The sequence below is a fragment of the Salminus brasiliensis genome, chromosome 10 (assembly GCF_030463535.1).
Source record: "Salminus brasiliensis chromosome 10, fSalBra1.hap2, whole genome shotgun sequence".
Taxonomy (NCBI): Eukaryota; Metazoa; Chordata; class Actinopteri; order Characiformes; family Bryconidae; genus Salminus; species Salminus brasiliensis.
Genome location: NC_132887.1, coordinates 13,705,448 through 13,722,284, shown reverse-complemented (window position 1 = coordinate 13,722,284; position 16,837 = coordinate 13,705,448). Strand labels below are relative to the sequence as shown.

General features: G+C 39.5%; 4 protein-coding genes across 5 annotated transcripts; 1 reads left to right on the top strand and 3 right to left on the bottom strand.

Moving 5' to 3' along the window:
• The first annotated feature begins 72 nt into the window (after positions 1-72).
• On the top strand, positions 73-5,172 carry LOC140564738 (uronyl 2-sulfotransferase). The gene is made up of 8 exons (XM_072690366.1): positions 73-286; positions 1,581-1,624; positions 1,776-1,931; positions 2,011-2,090; positions 2,635-2,788; positions 4,209-4,306; positions 4,491-4,648; positions 4,920-5,172. Exons 1-8 carry the CDS (start codon positions 73-75, stop codon positions 5,168-5,170), a joined length of 1,155 nt encoding a protein of 384 aa, XP_072546467.1. The 3' UTR covers positions 5,171-5,172.
• Positions 4,899-8,498, bottom strand: LOC140564737 (D-aspartate oxidase-like). 2 transcript variants are annotated; one of them, XM_072690364.1, is made up of 5 exons: positions 8,418-8,498; positions 7,028-7,211; positions 6,810-6,918; positions 6,530-6,706; positions 4,899-6,303 (listed from the first exon to the last, which is right to left on the bottom strand). In XM_072690364.1, exons 2-5 carry the CDS (start codon positions 7,197-7,199, stop codon positions 5,742-5,744), a joined length of 1,020 nt encoding a protein of 339 aa, XP_072546465.1. In that variant the 5' UTR covers positions 7,200-7,211; positions 8,418-8,498; the 3' UTR covers positions 4,899-5,741. The 2 variants fall into 2 exon arrangements, with proteins under 2 accessions (XP_072546465.1, XP_072546466.1); XM_072690365.1 differs by lacking the exon at positions 8,418-8,498 and adding an exon at positions 7,560-7,653.
• A 1,427-nt stretch (positions 8,499-9,925) lies between these two features.
• LOC140564735 (D-aspartate oxidase-like) lies at positions 9,926-11,923 on the bottom strand. The gene is made up of 4 exons (XM_072690363.1): positions 11,705-11,923; positions 11,479-11,587; positions 11,053-11,229; positions 9,926-10,497 (listed from the first exon to the last, which is right to left on the bottom strand). Exons 1-4 carry the CDS (start codon positions 11,874-11,876, stop codon positions 9,933-9,935), a joined length of 1,023 nt encoding a protein of 340 aa, XP_072546464.1. The 5' UTR covers positions 11,877-11,923; the 3' UTR covers positions 9,926-9,932.
• A 1,427-nt stretch (positions 11,924-13,350) lies between these two features.
• On the bottom strand, positions 13,351-15,363 carry LOC140564734 (D-aspartate oxidase-like). Its single transcript, XM_072690362.1, has 4 exons — positions 15,109-15,363; positions 14,885-14,993; positions 14,579-14,755; positions 13,351-14,088 (listed from the first exon to the last, which is right to left on the bottom strand). Exons 1-4 carry the CDS (start codon positions 15,278-15,280, stop codon positions 13,524-13,526), a joined length of 1,023 nt encoding a protein of 340 aa, XP_072546463.1. The 5' UTR covers positions 15,281-15,363; the 3' UTR covers positions 13,351-13,523.
• Between the last annotated feature and the right edge of the window lie 1,474 nt (positions 15,364-16,837).

The following is a 16,837-nucleotide window of genomic DNA, read 5'->3' as shown; positions in this document are numbered from 1 at the left end:
AGCCCCTTCTTACAGGAGAAAACCTTCATAACTGCGAATGGGTCACCGCCATTCCCACCGTGTAATTACAATATGGCGAAGCACACTGGAATTAATAACTGCCATAAGACTTATATCCGAGGGAAAAACAGGAGGGGAAACTGGTTGGCCGTAATTTTGCTGAGGGTTTCTCGCCGGGATTTTGGACTGTGTCTGACCACGCTGCTGCTGTTTTGTTTGGGCTCCGTTTTGTGGCAGTTAAATGGAGGACCACCTCAACTACTACTTCATGTCCGTTACTACTTCGGTAAGAATCCGCACTTAGTCTGCCTGGATGAAACCTAGCACTGTCCGCTAATGCTGTTAAATATGAATGTAGACATTTTTAATCGTACGGTTGCCTCTCACGGATTATAATTTGATTTCATGCCGAGACATAAAAAAAAACATTTTTACACATTTATTCCAAAACTTCCTAAATGAGATCTAGTTCTAGTTCAGTAATCAACATACATGTGTGATAAAGCAAGACATACAAGGGCTGTATAGGGACGAATAAAGTGTAATAAATTGGAACTGCTATTTGTAGGTAAGATGCTCTTAGTGATGAATATTTTGTCCATTCTGTACTGTGGTTTATTTGGCTGAAATAATGATGCTTATTGCTGAATTTTCTGATTAACTGCCTGGACAGAGGTCGTTAGATCATGTAAAAGGCATGTATTCATGTAGCTAGCTATAAACAAACCGAAAGGTATAGTCAGTAGTGGAAACCTAGTTATATTTACCATGTACATATATTTAAGGACAGTTTTAATACTTAAAAACATTAAATGTTCCTTTGTGGAAAGTGTCTGTTTTTGTTATTATTATTATTATTATTATTATTATTCCCATTCATTTTAGCCATTCACATTTAATCCTACGTGCTTATTTGTTACATTTAAAACTGGCGTTTCTCACACGTTGAGATTTCATTTTCTATTATACCCAAACCTTCCCAAAAAAAGAAGAAAAGCCCTCCAACAGACCTGCATTCCTATGCGAAATGTAAAAGTACAGTTTAATAAGGGCATTGGAATATGAGTTTTATACCTAGCTAATACCTTTTACACAAGCTGTTTTAGCAGCCACGTCTACTTGCGTCATTATGTAAATGAGGATCAGCACGAGCCTAACGTAACCTCCGTTATTTTGGTAAACGGTATTTCACTTGTAGCAGCCACAGTGTCCTGCCATTAGCATGAGCAAACAGTGAGTGTTTAGAGAGGTGCTGGAGAAGGCAGAGCTGTAGGCAGTTATCAAGCAGGCTTTTGTGTCTCAGTATATCAGCAGCATGAAAGAGTGCGTTATGGCCCTGACACTTACAGAACAATGTAGAGAACAGCCAGGAAGTCTTCCAATCAACACTTCCTGCCCTTAATGAATGCGCTTGAAATGGGGCCGTTTATTTTGCATGACTGATTCTAACATTCAGACTCAACGCCTGGTAATCCACACATTACACCGAGTTTGTAGATACATTACCCACATTTACGTCTGATTCATGACATGTGATTGTTAAACCACATCTTTCAGTCTGTTCTGTGCTGTTTCTATAGGGAAATCAACATTTCTTGATGACCATGGACCCTTAGCATCCAGAGTAAGAGTGGTATTCTATATTATCCATAAGAATTACAGCAAAAGAGGTGTGTATTGGAGCTGTGTTTGGTATTTGAATAAAATGTGTGGTGACAGATGTGGTGTCTACCAGGTGCCTATTCATTAATATGGGGTGTTTGTTTCTGTTGTAGGCATTACCTTTCCCGAGTCAGGTTATATATAATCGAGTTGGGAAGTGTGGGAGTCGCACCATTGTCCTGTTGCTTCGTATTCTTGCAGAAAGAAACCAGTTCACCCTCATCTCATCAGAGATCCACAACAAGACCAGACTTAGCAAGCATGAACAGGTCATGTCCCAAATGTATGTCGATGTTGGTCGTTTTAGTCTGTAGTGAAATGTTTACTCATCTCGTCTCCTCTTTGCAGATGGACCTGATGATTAACATAAGCACGGTTCCTCAGCCATTTCTATACACTCGACATGTTCATTACCTCAATTTCACCAGGTAATATTACACTATAGCTTGTATGGGCAAAGCTTCAAGGCCATGGCACACTGACTCAACATTCCCCAATAAACTACAACATTCTCATGCTGGCATTCGGCTTTATGCCATTCTGGATTAATAACTGACTGACAAAAGAACCAGTATGGATGGTGGATAATATTTTAGATTAGTGTAAATGGTGGAGAAAAATGAACAGTGTGAACTGTTCAACAATTTAATCTGAAGTTTGTCTTTTAGAACACCAGTTCCAGGTTTATGAGGTTTCTACAGGGAAGCTGAAATCGAATGTCTAGATATTAGGTTACAGATTCTCAAGAGGGTAAAGTGTGAATGATTTTATAACACTGTTCAACACTATGAATGGAATGATAGGGAAGCACAACAGTCTCCCAACAGTCACACCCCAATCTGGTGAACCAACCCAACATTTGAGTTTGTTGGTGTGTGTTGGAGAACGCTGGGTCAGTGTGCTTTATGCTTTAAATAAAAAAAAAAATAATCACTGAGGTTAATAAACCCGTCTTCACTTCTTCTGAAACAGGTTTAGAATAGATGAGCCTGTGTACATCAACATCATTAGAGATCCCATCAACCGCTTTCTGTCCAATTACTTTTTTCGGCGGTTTGGGGACTGGAGAGGAGAAGAGAACCATGTTGTCCGCACTCCAGGAATGAAGGATGATGAGAGATATCTAGTGAGCCTTTTGGAAATCTTTTCTCTTGACAGTATTATGCTTATATTGTGAATGTGAAATTATTAAGTCTAAGAACGAGCTACATTACTCCTAGAGAGTAATGTAGAGGTTTCTTATAATATCTGTGAAGGGCTGGAGAGAGTAGGTTTTCATTCTAATCAAGCGGAATCAAACTTCATTCTTTGTTTAACCGGTTGGTCTCAGACTTTTGAATTGGTCTTGGACGTCACATGATACATTATGTATTATGTGACGTCCAAGACCAATTTAAATGGGCCAGTTCAAATAGAGCCAGTGTGGTATCAGGCTTTTATTCCCCGTAACACACCACATAATAAATGAGTATTATGTAGTGTGTTAACGGGAATGAAAGCCTGGTACAGTAACCTACAGTTTTTGGCCTACAGAGTCATAGCCATGTGAAGAAATTAATGTACAACACTTTCAATATTAAATCAGAGCCACTGAACAGCCCATTATTTAGCTTTTAACTTCAGTTATGTTGAAGGTAATGCCATTTGGCCCTCGCTCAGCAGGTATATTTTTGGATTTCGTGAAAGGACAACTGTTTTTGTTATGTTTGGAAAGCAGTATGTATGAAGTGACTGCTGTTACCAGTGCCAAAGTGTAAATTTGGCCTCAGGTTCCAGGAACAAGTGGTCAATTGCAGTGCACTGACTGCGCTACAGTGTAATTACCAACACTCAATGACTACTAGCAGGAGTGTTGTAACTGTAGAGCTTTGCTGCATCATAAATTGATCCTGCCCAAATTCCCCCCTAGTGTGTTTTACAGTTTTGCATAAATGCCTCTTTTACCACTCAGTCAGCAGGCTGGGTTTATTAGGCAGTACAGTCGTGTTATTTTTAGACTGAGAAACAACTCTGCTGTCTTCACTGTTGGTTTTTCTGTTTGGTGCTCTGGTGATGCTTCAGTCTCAAACTGTTTTATAGCCAGTTAATGACAGAGCTCATCCCATGGTTTTCTTTTATGAGCTATGAATACTGGGTCAATTGCATATCAATAATTGTTAATGATAAACTACACATAGTACAATGCATAGTAGAATTTCCCAGTCACTTACAGTTAAGGCCAGGAAGATGAGCTACCTTACATGTTTCATGTACATGAACAGTTCTCTCATGTAAAAGCAATATTTTGCATATCTTACATGAAATGCTCAGGTTTCGTTTGCTTTTGCTTAGGGGCAGGAAGTAGACAGGCGTGGGTCCCCAGCCACAGGCTGACTGATATGAATGCCCCCATAGTTCGAGGATTCGTATGCTTTGCCCCCTTGTGGAAGAACATGAACACCTCTGTTCACTAAAACCTGTTTTGCTCTGGAAATTCAAATTCTTGACAGCTGATTTATTGACTTTCGTTTTTACTGTATTTTATATTGTGTTTGTGTTGGTCTCAGGACATTAACACTTGCATATTGGAAAGTTATCCTGAGTGCACCAACCCCCGGCTCTTCTACATTATCCCTTATTTCTGTGGTCAGCATCCTCAGTGCAGGTGAGACAGATTTCCTATATGTATCGATTAAAATGTCAGTTTTTTTGCTGAACAGTGCTGCTGTCAGGTTACTTATGAATTGACTGAGGAACAAGAGCATTACAAAAAATGGTGATAGTATGTCAAAGCATTTGTAGCCCATTTACAGATGAACACATCTGTAATCTTTTTGGGTTTTTGATAGGGAGCCAAGTTTGTGGGCGCTGCAGAAGGCCAAGGAGAATGTCATGGAGCACTACCTGCTTGTGGGAGTACTGGAAGAGCTAGAGGATGTGCTGCTTTTGCTGGAGAGACTCCTGCCTCACTTCTTTTCTGACGTCCTCAACATCTACAAAAGTCCAGGTAAAACAGACGTTACCCTATGCACTCTATTTATCAAACGTTTGGGTACACCTTGCCTCCATTAAAAAACAGCTATGTAAGAATAGCTTTACATTTTTTTAAAGATAAGTGCTGAGATCATGACAATGGGCTAAAATGCATGAGGTAGAAAAAGGTGCATGGAACTTTGTACAGGTAGTCCAAGAAGTATATGTAACAAATAAATTATAAATTTTTATGATGTTCACTCTGACAGTGTTTGATAGTTTTTATTTTGCTGCATTTCTTTTAGAATACAGGAAGTTAGGGAATATGACAGGAACTGTGCACAAGCAAACACCAAGCCTGGAGGCCCTGCAGGTGCTGTACCAGCGCATGGAGCATGAGTACGACTTCTATACCTTTGTCAAAACACAGTTCCACCTCACAAAGAGGAAATTTGGTTTACGGACAGAACCTCTGCCACCATGGCGCCGTACCAGCCTGCTGCGCAAGGAAGAGCAGGGTGAAACTGTGTGGGAGAACTGGGGAGAACATGCATGAACTGCACTTCAAGCAGTTTGTTATGAACAGTTCATATAGCAGTCTTGAGGATGTGGGAAGTGACTGCAAAACCTCTTGCCTTTTTTGTGAGTAAAAAACTAATTTTAATAAAGCAAAGTGAGTTTATTAGAATAATCTGTACTTGCTTAACACATGGACTGCCTACAAACTGCAGTTTTTTAAATTAATAATATTTATTCTTTACTTTTTTATAAAGTGCTTTTACATTGAATTATAATAACACTTAGGTGCTGTGTATGTTTTTTTGTGAATAATGCAAGAATAGAATTTTGGAAAGTTTGGATTCTGTACTGTTCCTAATTGCTATATTTTAGTGCTGAAAAATGATTTAAGACTGAGATCACTAAACAAAAATGATTTCTAATCATTTTTGCTGACTCAAGTTTGTTGAGAATTTTATGATGAGCTCCGATATTGCCTAATGCTAAATAAAATAAGCGGTGATTTGATTCGTATGGCAATATGCAAGTGCTATATGCAAATCAAAATTCATACAGATCACAACATTACTTATGCACTTATATTCATTGACAATATTCTATTATAACAATCAGAATATTTTCTCTATAGGAGGTTTCTTCTGCAGACCGTTCCTCACCAACTCTAGTGCATCCAATGCAGAGCCCCAACTCAGAGTAATGCCACAGCCACCATGGCCATAGTTATGAACCAGTAACACTTGCCGGTCCCCAGCCTGCAGCCACTCACTCTCTATACGTGGGTTCTTCCGGCCAGGCCTCAGGCCCACCCACTCTTCCAACACTTCTGCCTTCTGCAGGGATGGCTCCAACTGACTGCACTGCTTCATCATGTCCTCACTGTCTCCCTTATCCAATTCCAGCCTCCAGTCATCCTTCTGCCGAGTGCCCCCTATAGTGACATAGTCAATTCCAGGGTAGATGTAGGTCTTTCCATCTCCATCCCGAATAAAATTCTTCAGCCAGGTAGCACGAAGCTTGAGAATCTGCCCCCGCACTGGGTAGACCCCCTTATCCCCCGCCAGATGATGGGCCCAAACGCCTGAGCAGTTCACAATGACATCATAGGTACTGGTGAGCTGCTGAAGGTCAGTCACCTTCTCACGTTTGATTTGGCCACCAGCTCCTCTAAACCTATTTAAGATAACAGATTTTATAATATTGTTTTGGTTAATGATTGTTCAACAGGGAGAAACCAAAGGCTAATTTGAAGAACAATTTCATCACTACAGGGAAAGGCTTAACAAAATTCCAAACTGTACTGTGAGGAGGAAATAAAGTGCATTATGCTGCTGAATACAGTTACATTTCCTTGCTTTTATATTTTTGTTTTTGAATAATGACATACAGTTATAATTACCTTTTCTCCAGCCATGGCAGGTATCTGGGACATTCACATTTTAATGAAGTAAAAGCTTGACCAAATTTATGATTGGGGAATCTTTTCATCTCACGATCTGTCATAAAGCGAAACCCAAACACATACTCAGACCACAAAGGTTTTGGATCACTAGGGACTTCTTTAAATATGTGGTATCTAAGAAAACAGAAATTATCATTACAAAAAACATCAGCTGTTATATTATTTTTTAAGGCAATATTTTTTTATATCATGCACTCTTGACAAGTTCAGGCATTACCCTGAGCTCAAGAACACTCCTGCTTCTGGGGCTTCAGGTGATTCAATAATGCCCTGCAGATGATCAAATGTTTCCTTGAACCAACGCCGCTGTCGATCCAGAGGGATGTCTGTTGGTCAGAAAAGAAACCAACAGATATAACAAGATATACTCTGAACACCTGTGGTAAGCAATGTATATTTCTGTTGTCTATACCAATAAATGTCAGTCCTCCCTACCTGGAAACACCTCAGGTAGAAGTATACCAGCAGCTCCATCGCTAGTGGTGTCTGGAGAGAACTTCTCAGACAGTATGGTCACAGATGAATTCTGGAGAGCCTCAGACAGACGCACTGCTGTAGACAATCCGATCACACCTGCTCCAACAACTGCCACCTTCACAGCCTTCATCTCTAAAGATTACTGAGATAATTAGATAAACAGTTAGACTCCCAGTGTAGAGTATACTGCAGTACCAACCCTTTAAAACAGAGGCAAGTTCATTTTTAAATAAGGACAGAAAAGGGACAGAAAATGACCTGATCACTTTCCATTCTGTCCATGAGCAACACTGTAAAACTACACAAGTCACAAAAGACTAGAGAATAGAGTACACCATGTATAACCTAGCTCCAATATTACTACCTAGGGCTTAGGACAATGGACATTTTCAACGTGTAAGGATGAACACTGAGATTTGACCCATTTATCTGTTTGGCTGGCCAAATTACTCAGCTCTGACAACTTAAAAACGTTGTCAAGTAAACTGACCGAACACATTAAAGTAGGTAGAATAACGATACGTCCTCTTTTTCCTCTGACACGTCCAGGTTTTGGGGTCTAAATAAATGCATGCATTTCTAAATTGCGTTAAATAGAGGGTTTGTCCAGTCGCCACATTGGGGACGACTGCGCACTCTCTTTAAGCCCCGCCTCCTCGCAGCTACGATTGGTCTACCTGTACCTACATCTATGAAGCCATTGGTCAAACTGCTTCCCATCACAGGCTAAAATGCCTAAACGCAATTGTAAATAAACACAAATCAGTTACAGGAAAAACAAACGTGGTTTAATCTGAACAAAGTTGATCGAATATTCTGTAAGGTCTAAGAGAACTGAATTTCAGATCAATAATCACACACACACACAGTTATATAAATGTCAGTGTTTGTAAACGGATCTCATTTTATTGTTGTTTACGTGTGTGTCACCAGCGTCCACTTTTTTGAAAACCAAAATATAGTCACTTAACATGGAAGTTATTTAATAAAACCGAGTTTAAAAATAGGAGAAATTAGATCTACAGATTAAAATGTGGGTAAATTTGAGAACTGGGGTTTGAGAAAAGCCGTTGTCGAAATCTCGCGATATTTAGTATATTGAATCCACTCTAAGGTCCTGAAAGCTCACGTATTAGGTCGTCGCAGCAATGTCATTTCAGGCCCTGAAAGTGCATAACAATAAATACAAAAAAAACCGTTACAAAAAAAACGCGGCAACCAAAAGAAAATTAATTTTCTAATTTTTTTCGTTAACAGTGCATTCGTTTTACGTCAATCCTGCGTTGTACTGCACTCTACAAAACTCAATGTTTCCAGGCTGGAAGTGCGACCGATTGGCTGTGCTCACCCTTCTAGCAGTGCACAGGATAACAGTATAGCTGCGACTCCTAAATCCGCCGTCTCCCTCTGCTCGGACAGACTCAGTCCACAGTTGTCCACTGCAGAATGGCAAGCCTGGCAAGCTGACTGCTATTTATTTAGCTAGTATCGCTACTGCACATGCTCAGCCTACTGATATCACATGCTCCGGCTGTTTAATCCTAATGTAGTGTATATACTCCACAGGTGGACTTTAACTAGAAAACGACGAGTCTATATTTATAATTAATATTTGCCATCGGAAGTTCGCACTGCAGCTGCTTAAGGAACAAATCCCTCAACATATTCCTCGTCTGAGCATTTTAAATGACGTCTATATCTATACTCTTGAGCTCTGTAGAGGGCTGTATGCACAGCCCAGCACATCATCAGGGTCCAGCTTCCAAACCTTCTAGCTTCCTACACCAGCCGCTGTGTGAGAAAGTCAGTGTGGATTATGGACTCCCACCCAAGCCACTGCCTGAAGCCCAGGACCACTCGGTTCAGAGACAGCTTCTACCCTCAAGCAATTAGGCTGCTGAACCCTGTACTTGCTACTGGAACCCTGGGAACAGTCACACTGCACCCACATGACTTCTCCCCACTCACACTACACCTGTATTCACCCCAATCCAGTGTATTTTGTAAATAATGAAACATTCAGATTATATCAAACCTGTACATTTAAATTGCTTAAAAACTAAAAAATAGTAATATTGAGAGATTCATACAAATAGAGAGTATGTATTGTGTGTATAATGTGTGTATATTATATGTATAGTATAAGTTAATGTGTATATATTCTTTATTTCTATTTTGTAAATATCTGTTCTTTTTTTGTTACTACCGTATACGTTTTTCACTCACCTTACACCTGTGTAAAGTAATGTGACAATAAATGTGATTTAATTTGATTGAAAATAAAGTATAGTGTATGTTTGTTTACTGTTTAACTTGATTCTGCTCTGTTGCTTTGCTGGTGTTCACTCTTCCCAAACTGGAATTTTAGAATTTTACTTAGACCAGAAATATCACAAAAAGAGTACACACTCCAGTTCCTGTAGATGCTGGATGTACAAAGAAGTGCCACTGCAGTTCTTTACAAAAACATATCTCAGGAGAGACGACTGTGGTTGGGCAAAATTAATCCTAATAATTATTAAAGTAATATTAATAATAATTAGGTAGTAATAATTAATCATTAAAAAGTAATTTGTGGGAATTGCTTAATGCAAAAACACAAATATCCAAAATATTTTATTACCATATTAAACAGAATGGCAAGCAGTACATCACTATTTGTGACTTATTTGTTAACATGGTATGTGATGTGTACTATAGTATGGTTACAATACCACATTGTTGGTTCATCAGCTTACATGTAACATATTATATATATGTGCAAAATAATTATTATTGATTATATGTTTTTTTGACTTAATATTGTTGAGAAATCTACTGTTAGTTACAGACTAACATGCAGAACTGCTCTCCTAAAGGTCATTCACAGTTTTGAATATGGAGGTTGCTCATGCAGACTCTTCCTCACCAGCCCCACTGCATCCAGTGCAGTGCCCCAACTCAAAGTAATGCCACAGCCACCATGGCCATAGTTATGCACCAGCAGCACCTGCCGTTCCTCTGCCTGCAGCCACTCCCTCTCCACACGCGGGTTCCTCCTGCCAGGCCTCAGGCCTACCCACTCTTCCAACGCCTGAGCCTTCCGCATGGACGGCTCCAACTGACAACAGCGCTCCATGATGCCCTCACTGTCTCCTTTATCCACCTCCAGCCTCCAGTCATCCATCTGCAGAGTGCCGCCCACAGTGACATAGTCAGTTCCAGGGTACATGTAGGCCCTTTTATCTCCATCTCCACCTCCCAGGAAATGCTTCAGCCAAGGAGCATAAACTTTGAGAATCTGCCCCCGCACTGGGTAGACCCCCTTGTCCCCCACCAGGTGACGGGACCCAATGCCTGAGCAGTTCACAATGACATCATAGCTACTGATGAGCTGCTGAAGGTCAGTGACCTTCTCACGTTTAATCTGACCACCAGCTTTTCTGAACCTGTTAAAGAGGACAGACCTTTGGTTAACAAATAGTCTACGGCAGGGGCTTCCAAGAGTAGTGGATCTCTTTAGGACCAAGATTGGTCTGCAGCTAAATTCTTCAGTTTGATCTGGTGGGCTGATGGCCAGCAGTTAAATCCTGGTTCTGGTGATCCAACATACCTGATTAAAGCATTTGGGGTTGCCAGGTGTGATCTAAACTAAGTGGTGGATCTCCAGGACTAATATTGGTCTACAGCAACATTATTTTTATTTGGACATGGAGGTTGTCTGACAGTCAGGACAATTTTATATTTGAGTTATTCTGTGCATCAATACACCAAATTCACAATGGTAGGTGTAGGTGTTGGGATAGCACCAAACTGTGCTGGATGCTGATCTTCTACTACCAGAACTGAATACCAAAAGCCAAAACAAACACAATAAAAGAGTAGTGGCACTATAAAAGTTTTAACTGTGTCAACAAAGAAAATGCATTAAAGTACATACACTTAGTGTATTTGCATTTCCACAGTTAATGAACTGTGATCTTCAAAAGTAATAAAAGAATCACCTTTTCTCCAGCCATGGCAGATATCTCAAACATTCACATTTTATTGAAGTGAAAGATTGACCAAATTTATGATTGGGGAATCTTCTCATCTCTCGATCCGTCATGGTGCGGAAACCAAACACATAGTCGCTCCAGTAGGGTTTTGGATCACTAGGGACTTCTTTTAATAAAATGTATCTTAGGACAAAAAAATAACAATTTTTAGAGATGAACATCATTATTACCATATGCAACATCCAGTGCAGATGTGATTTATGCTTATAGAATGTGTGTTTTCTACCTCAACTCAGAAATGAGTCGTATTTATTGTATTTACAGTATTGTCTTTCTAGTTTAATGTTGTCATCTATGTCTGCATGTTGCACTTTCTGCAGTCTGTTCTGTACTGTTCTCATCTTATTTTGACTTGACAAATTCATACATTACCCCGAGCTCAAGAACACTCCTGCTTCTGGGGCTTCAGATGATTCAACAATTCCCAGCAGATGATCAAATGTCTCCTTGAACCAACGCCGCTGACGCTCCAGAGGGATGTCTGCCAGTCAGTTAGGTAAAGAGACTTACAGATTTATAAGGCACAGATGCCACAACTACTGAACTGAATTATTAACATTTCTGTTACAGATACAGCAATTAACGACAGTCCTTCTACCTGGAAACACCTCGGGTATAAGGATCCCAGCAGCTCCGTCACTAGTGGTGTCTGGAGAGAACTTCTCAGACAGTATGGTCACAGAGCAGTACGGGAGAGCCTCAGCTACACACACTGCTGTAGACAGACCAATCACACCTGCTCCAACAACTGCCACCTTCACAGCTGACATCTTCAGACTGGATGAAACAGTTAGGGTAACAATATAGACAGGCACTGCCACACCAACTCTTACACTGATAAAGTGTTAAGCTCATTTATGGGAATGTTCTAAAGTCAGTGTTCTGGGTGTGTAGGTTAATTTTTAATTGACGACAGAAAAACAACTTTGTGATGACGGTTCAAAGAGCAAACTTTCATTCTGTTTTGGTTTCTTGGAGATGAGTAAAACTTTGAACATGAGCATATCTGGTTAAAAAAAGAAGAAAACAAAACCATACTAAAGAAAGTAAATACAGTGGGAAAAACTAGAGCAATATTAGTAATATTATTGTTGTAGTTATTCCCATCTAGTTGTGATATATAGTCACTGTCACCCAAGAACATTGTATCTCCAAATTGGCAACTAAAAACCTTCATTTTTTATGGAAGTCTATTCATCATGACATTTTGACACAATATAAAGCACATCCCCATATTCAAATTATGTAAAAAAAAAAAAAAAAAAAAAAAAAAAAGTGAAACCATCAAAAATGGAGATACAGGGTTTTTTTCATGTAAATATCTAAAAAAAAAAAAGTACAGAATCTAGTTTCTATAGGATCCACTAAGAATTTCCCCTGCAGTTCTTGAAGAACACAGCTCAGGGCAGTAACTAACTAAGCCCAACCTTTAGCAGTACTTATGGCACAAATCAGCACTATAAGCTATAGAAGGACATAGTGAATGTCTTCACACTGTCAGTGCTGAGCATCTTTTCTTTTGAAACTTTTCTTTTTACAGCACTTTGTTAAGAAACAGTGCCAGGAAAAGGAAATCCAGCCACAGAGAAAAACGGAGTGCACACCATGCTGTGGCGACTGTAGCAAAGTTTGTTTGGGTTTTAATGAACACACACAGATGAATCTTTGGATGGAACTTACTGGTTTCTTTTATTTGTGTATGTGAATGCTCATTTTGGTTCCACTGTGGCTCAAACTAAAAATACTAAAGTAAATTTTCTTTGTGGTTCCTGTGCAAGTGAAAAAGCCTTCGCTTTATGCAGAAACACAGACTACATCCAAAATCCTATATTACCATAATAGCAAATAGTGCACCGCCATTTGTAGCTCATTCATTAATATGGTATGTGTACTGTAGTAGCATGTGGTTTTGGACACTGTTGTTTCATTAGCATACATGCACAACTGAGACATTTGCTCCAGAAATAGATTTTATGTACAAAAAGTAAAAATGTATACAAATGACTGTAAAAAATAACTCTCAAACTACTATCAGTTACTATTGATGACATTTTTGGTATTTGACTCAATAATGTGGAGAGTTTTACTGCTACTATAGCAATTACAAAACAGTCAAACAAACGGTAGTATTACAATGGTGGTTTAATTTTAAAACAAATTAGTATGACAATATATAATTAGTATAATAAAACGTTGTACATTTGTAAGGTTATTACAATTTAATGTATGTTATACGTATGTATGTATGTATATCACTGAAAAACCTCATTTAAGAAAATTCCAAAACAATGAATCTCTGCCTTAGTCTCCATATAGATTAAATTGCCATTAACAAAGACTATGAAAAATTTAATAACTTCTCATGGCTTAGTGAGGAATTACAGACTAACATGCAGAACTGCTCTGCTAAAGGTCATTCACAGTTTTGAATATGGAGGTTGCTCATGCAGACTCTTCCTCACCAGCCCTACTGCATCCAGTGCAGTGCCCCAACTCAAAGTAATGCCACAGCCACCATGGCCATAGTTATGCACCAGCAGCACCTGCCGTTCCTCTGCCTGCAGCCACTCCCTCTCCACACGCGGGTTCCTCCTGCCAGGCCTCAGGCCTACCCACTCTTCCAACACCTGAGCCTTCCGCATGGACGGCTCCAACTGACAACAGCGCTCCATGATGCCCTCACTGTCTCCTTTATTCACCTCCAGCCTCCAGTCATTCATCTGCCGAGTGCCGCCCACAGTGACATAGTCAATTCCAGGGTACATGTAGGCCATTTTATCTCCATCTTCACCTATGATAAAATTCTTCAGCCAAGGAGCATAAACTTTAAAAATCTGCCCCCGCACTGGGTAGACCCCCTTGTCCCCCACCAGGTGACGGGACCCAATGCCTGAGCAGTTCACAATGACATCATAGCTACTGATGAGCTGCTGAAGGTCAGTGACCTTCTCACGTTTAATCTGACCACCAGCTTTTCTGAACCTGTTAAAGAGGACAGACTTTTGGTTAACAATTAATCCAGAGCAGGGGTGCCAAATCCTGGTCCTGCTGATTCAACACACCTGACCCAGTTAATGAAAGCATTGAGATAATGAAGGTATTCAGGGGCCAAATATGTTCTATCCAAACTTTCTAGGGTGGTGGATCTCCAGGACCAATATTGGTCTTTAGCATGGTTCTTCAGGAAGCTTCTCTTAGAAGGCCAATAGCCCACACAGTTTGGTGCTTCAGGAATAGCTTTATAATTTATTTTATACCTTTCTAAAAAATAATAGTGGCACTAAGAAGGCTTGATAGTGTTAATAAGGTGAAAAAATTTACTCCATCACAGAAATTTAAAAATACAGAATTTAAAAATACATTACACTGTGCATAGTTTACATTTCCAGTTACTGAACAATGAGCTTCGAAGGTACAAAATTGCTTAGCCCTTTTCTTTTAATTATGACATTGCAAGGAAAAACACCTTTACCTTTTCTCCAGCCATGGCAGGTACCTCAGACATTCACATTTTATTGAAGTGAAAGCTTGACCAAATTTATAATCCGGAAATCTTCTCATCTCTTGATCTGTCATGGTGCGGAATCCAAATACATGGTCAGTCCAGTAAGGTTTTGGATCACTAGGGACGTCTTTGTACAAGTAGCATCTTAGGATTAAAACAACAGTTCATCACAGATACACATAATTTATACCACATGCAACACACAGTGCAGGTGTGCGTCATGCTTATTCAACAATAATCCTATCATGCACTCCTGACGAGTTCATACATTACCCCGAGCTCAAGAACACTCCTGCTTCAGGGGCTTCAGATGATCCAACAATTCCCAGCAGATGATTAAATGTCTCCTTGAACCAACGCCGCTGACGCTCCAGAGGGATGTCTGCCAGTCAGTTAGGTAAAGAGACTTACATTTATAAGGCACAGATGCCACAACTACTGAACTGAATTATTATAATTTCTGTTACAGATACAGCAATTAACGACAGTCCTTCTACCTGGAAACACCTCGGGTATAAGGATCCCAGCAGCTCCATCACTAGTGGTGTCTGGGGAGAACTTCTCAGACAGTATGGTCACAGAGCAGTACGGGAGAGCCTCAGCTACACACACTGCTGTAGACAGACCAATCACACCTGCTCCAACAACTGCCACCTTCACAGCTGACATCTTCAGACTTCAGTCAGATAATGAATAAAACAGGGTAACAATATAGACAGACACCGGCACCCGCACACCAACTCTCCTACAAGTGCTGAGCTCATTTATGAGAAAGGTTAAAGCTCTTCTAAATGAACAAAAAGTCCTGGGCATGCAAGTTAATCTTTAATTAAGGAGAAAAAAAGACCTTGTGATAACGGTTCAAAGAACACACACATGCTGGAGAGAATGTATGATAAAAAAGTATATTGGTACGTAAAATATATTGGCTAAAAAAAAGTGACAAACTGACAATAGTTAGTATGTAAGTATGGCCCCAGTCACAACTATGATCTATACAAAGACATGCTAAATATGTCTAGTTCATACTGACAGCTGTGTGCATCTTTTCCTTTTTTTGCAGCACTTTGTGCCAGAAAAAGGGACTATTTAGCTACTGGATCCATGCTGTGATGACTGTGGCAAAGCCCATCTGTTTTTAAAGATGCATCAACAAACCCACACATATAAATCTCTACATGTAACGTACTGGCACCTTTCATTCTTGTTCTTAAATATTCATCCTGGTTCCACTGTGATTTTTGTGCGGGTGAAAAGCTGCGGTGGGGGAATTGCTTCACCCAGAAATACACAAACTGCACCCAAAGTCATACATTATCATATAAAATAAAATGGCAAACAGTACCCCACCATTTGCAGTTTATTCATTTATTAATGTAATATGTGTACTACTGTAGCATGTGTTTTTTGGACACAGACACATCATTAGTTCATCATCAGAAGCACACATGCACAATAGAGAAAAATCCATTATCTGCACCATTTGCAAATATAATTATTTAAATTGATTACAATATAAAAATATATACATTTTACAGTGAAAAATTACTTTGATGCTGCCAAATTATTATTGTTTTATTTACTTGACTCAAAATTCACTACTGAATCAAGCAAACAATAGTATTACAACAGTAGTATTTCATCAGCAATAAGATCTTTAACTAAACTTGTAAAAATGTATTCATATTTTTTTATTTATTTTTGACAAACCTCATATTCTTGATAAGTCTAATAATCAATGGTTCTCTACCTCAAAAAGTAAAAATAGACTAAGGAGCAGAACTTATCTGCTGAAGTGCATTTACAGTTTTGCATATGAAGCACGCAGACTCTTCCTCACCAGCCCCACTGTATGCACTGTATGCCAACTCAAAGTAATGCCACAGCCACCATGGCCACAGTTATGCACCAGTAGCACCTGCCGTTCCTCTACCTGCAGCCACTCCCTCTCTACACGCGGGTTCCTCCTGCCAGGCCCCAGGCCTACCCACAGTGACAGTCAATTGTACTTCTACCAGGAAACACACAATGAACAAACACTCTAAAAAAATAAGATTAAAAAAATTATAAAAAAAAAAAGTTATGATATAATAAAGGTAAAATGTAAACTTTCCTACAGCTAGTACAGTAAGGACAAAACAGACAAACAAAAATGCTTCTTTAAAGATGCTTCTTTCACTTTATTGATAAGTAAGTGCTTTGAAGGCAAATTCTCAATCTTTTTTT

Coding starts and splice junctions, on each gene's coding strand:
- LOC140564738 (XM_072690366.1), top strand. CDS start 73: ATGGCGAAGCACACTGGAATTAATAACTGCCATAAGACTTATATCCGA. Junction 1,625..1,775: donor ATGGACCCTTAGCATCCAGA/GTAAGAGTGGTA, acceptor TTTCTGTTGTAG/GCATTACCTTTCCCGAGTCA. Junction 1,932..2,010: donor GACTTAGCAAGCATGAACAG/GTCATGTCCCAA, acceptor TCCTCTTTGCAG/ATGGACCTGATGATTAACAT.
- LOC140564737 (XM_072690364.1), bottom strand. CDS start 7,199: ATGAAGGCTGTGAAGGTGGCAGTTGTTGGAGCAGGTGTGATCGGATTG. Junction 6,919..7,027: donor TCTACCTGAGGTGTTTCCAG/GTAGGGAGGACT, acceptor TCTGACCAACAG/ACATCCCTCTGGATCGACAG. Junction 6,304..6,529: donor CTGCCATGGCTGGAGAAAAG/GTAATTATAACT, acceptor TATCTTAAATAG/GTTTAGAGGAGCTGGTGGCC.
- LOC140564735 (XM_072690363.1), bottom strand. CDS start 11,876: ATGTCAGCTGTGAAGGTGGCAGTTGTTGGAGCAGGTGTGATTGGTCTG. Junction 11,588..11,704: donor TATACCCGAGGTGTTTCCAG/GTAGAAGGACTG, acceptor ACTGACTGGCAG/ACATCCCTCTGGAGCGTCAG. Junction 10,498..11,052: donor CTGCCATGGCTGGAGAAAAG/GTGATTCTTTTA, acceptor CCTCTTTAACAG/GTTCAGAAAAGCTGGTGGTC.
- LOC140564734 (XM_072690362.1), bottom strand. CDS start 15,280: ATGTCAGCTGTGAAGGTGGCAGTTGTTGGAGCAGGTGTGATTGGTCTG. Junction 14,756..14,884: donor GGAGTGTTCTTGAGCTCGGG/GTAATGTATGAA, acceptor TTTAATCCTAAG/ATGCTACTTGTACAAAGACG. Junction 14,089..14,578: donor CTGCCATGGCTGGAGAAAAG/GTAAAGGTGTTT, acceptor CCTCTTTAACAG/GTTCAGAAAAGCTGGTGGTC.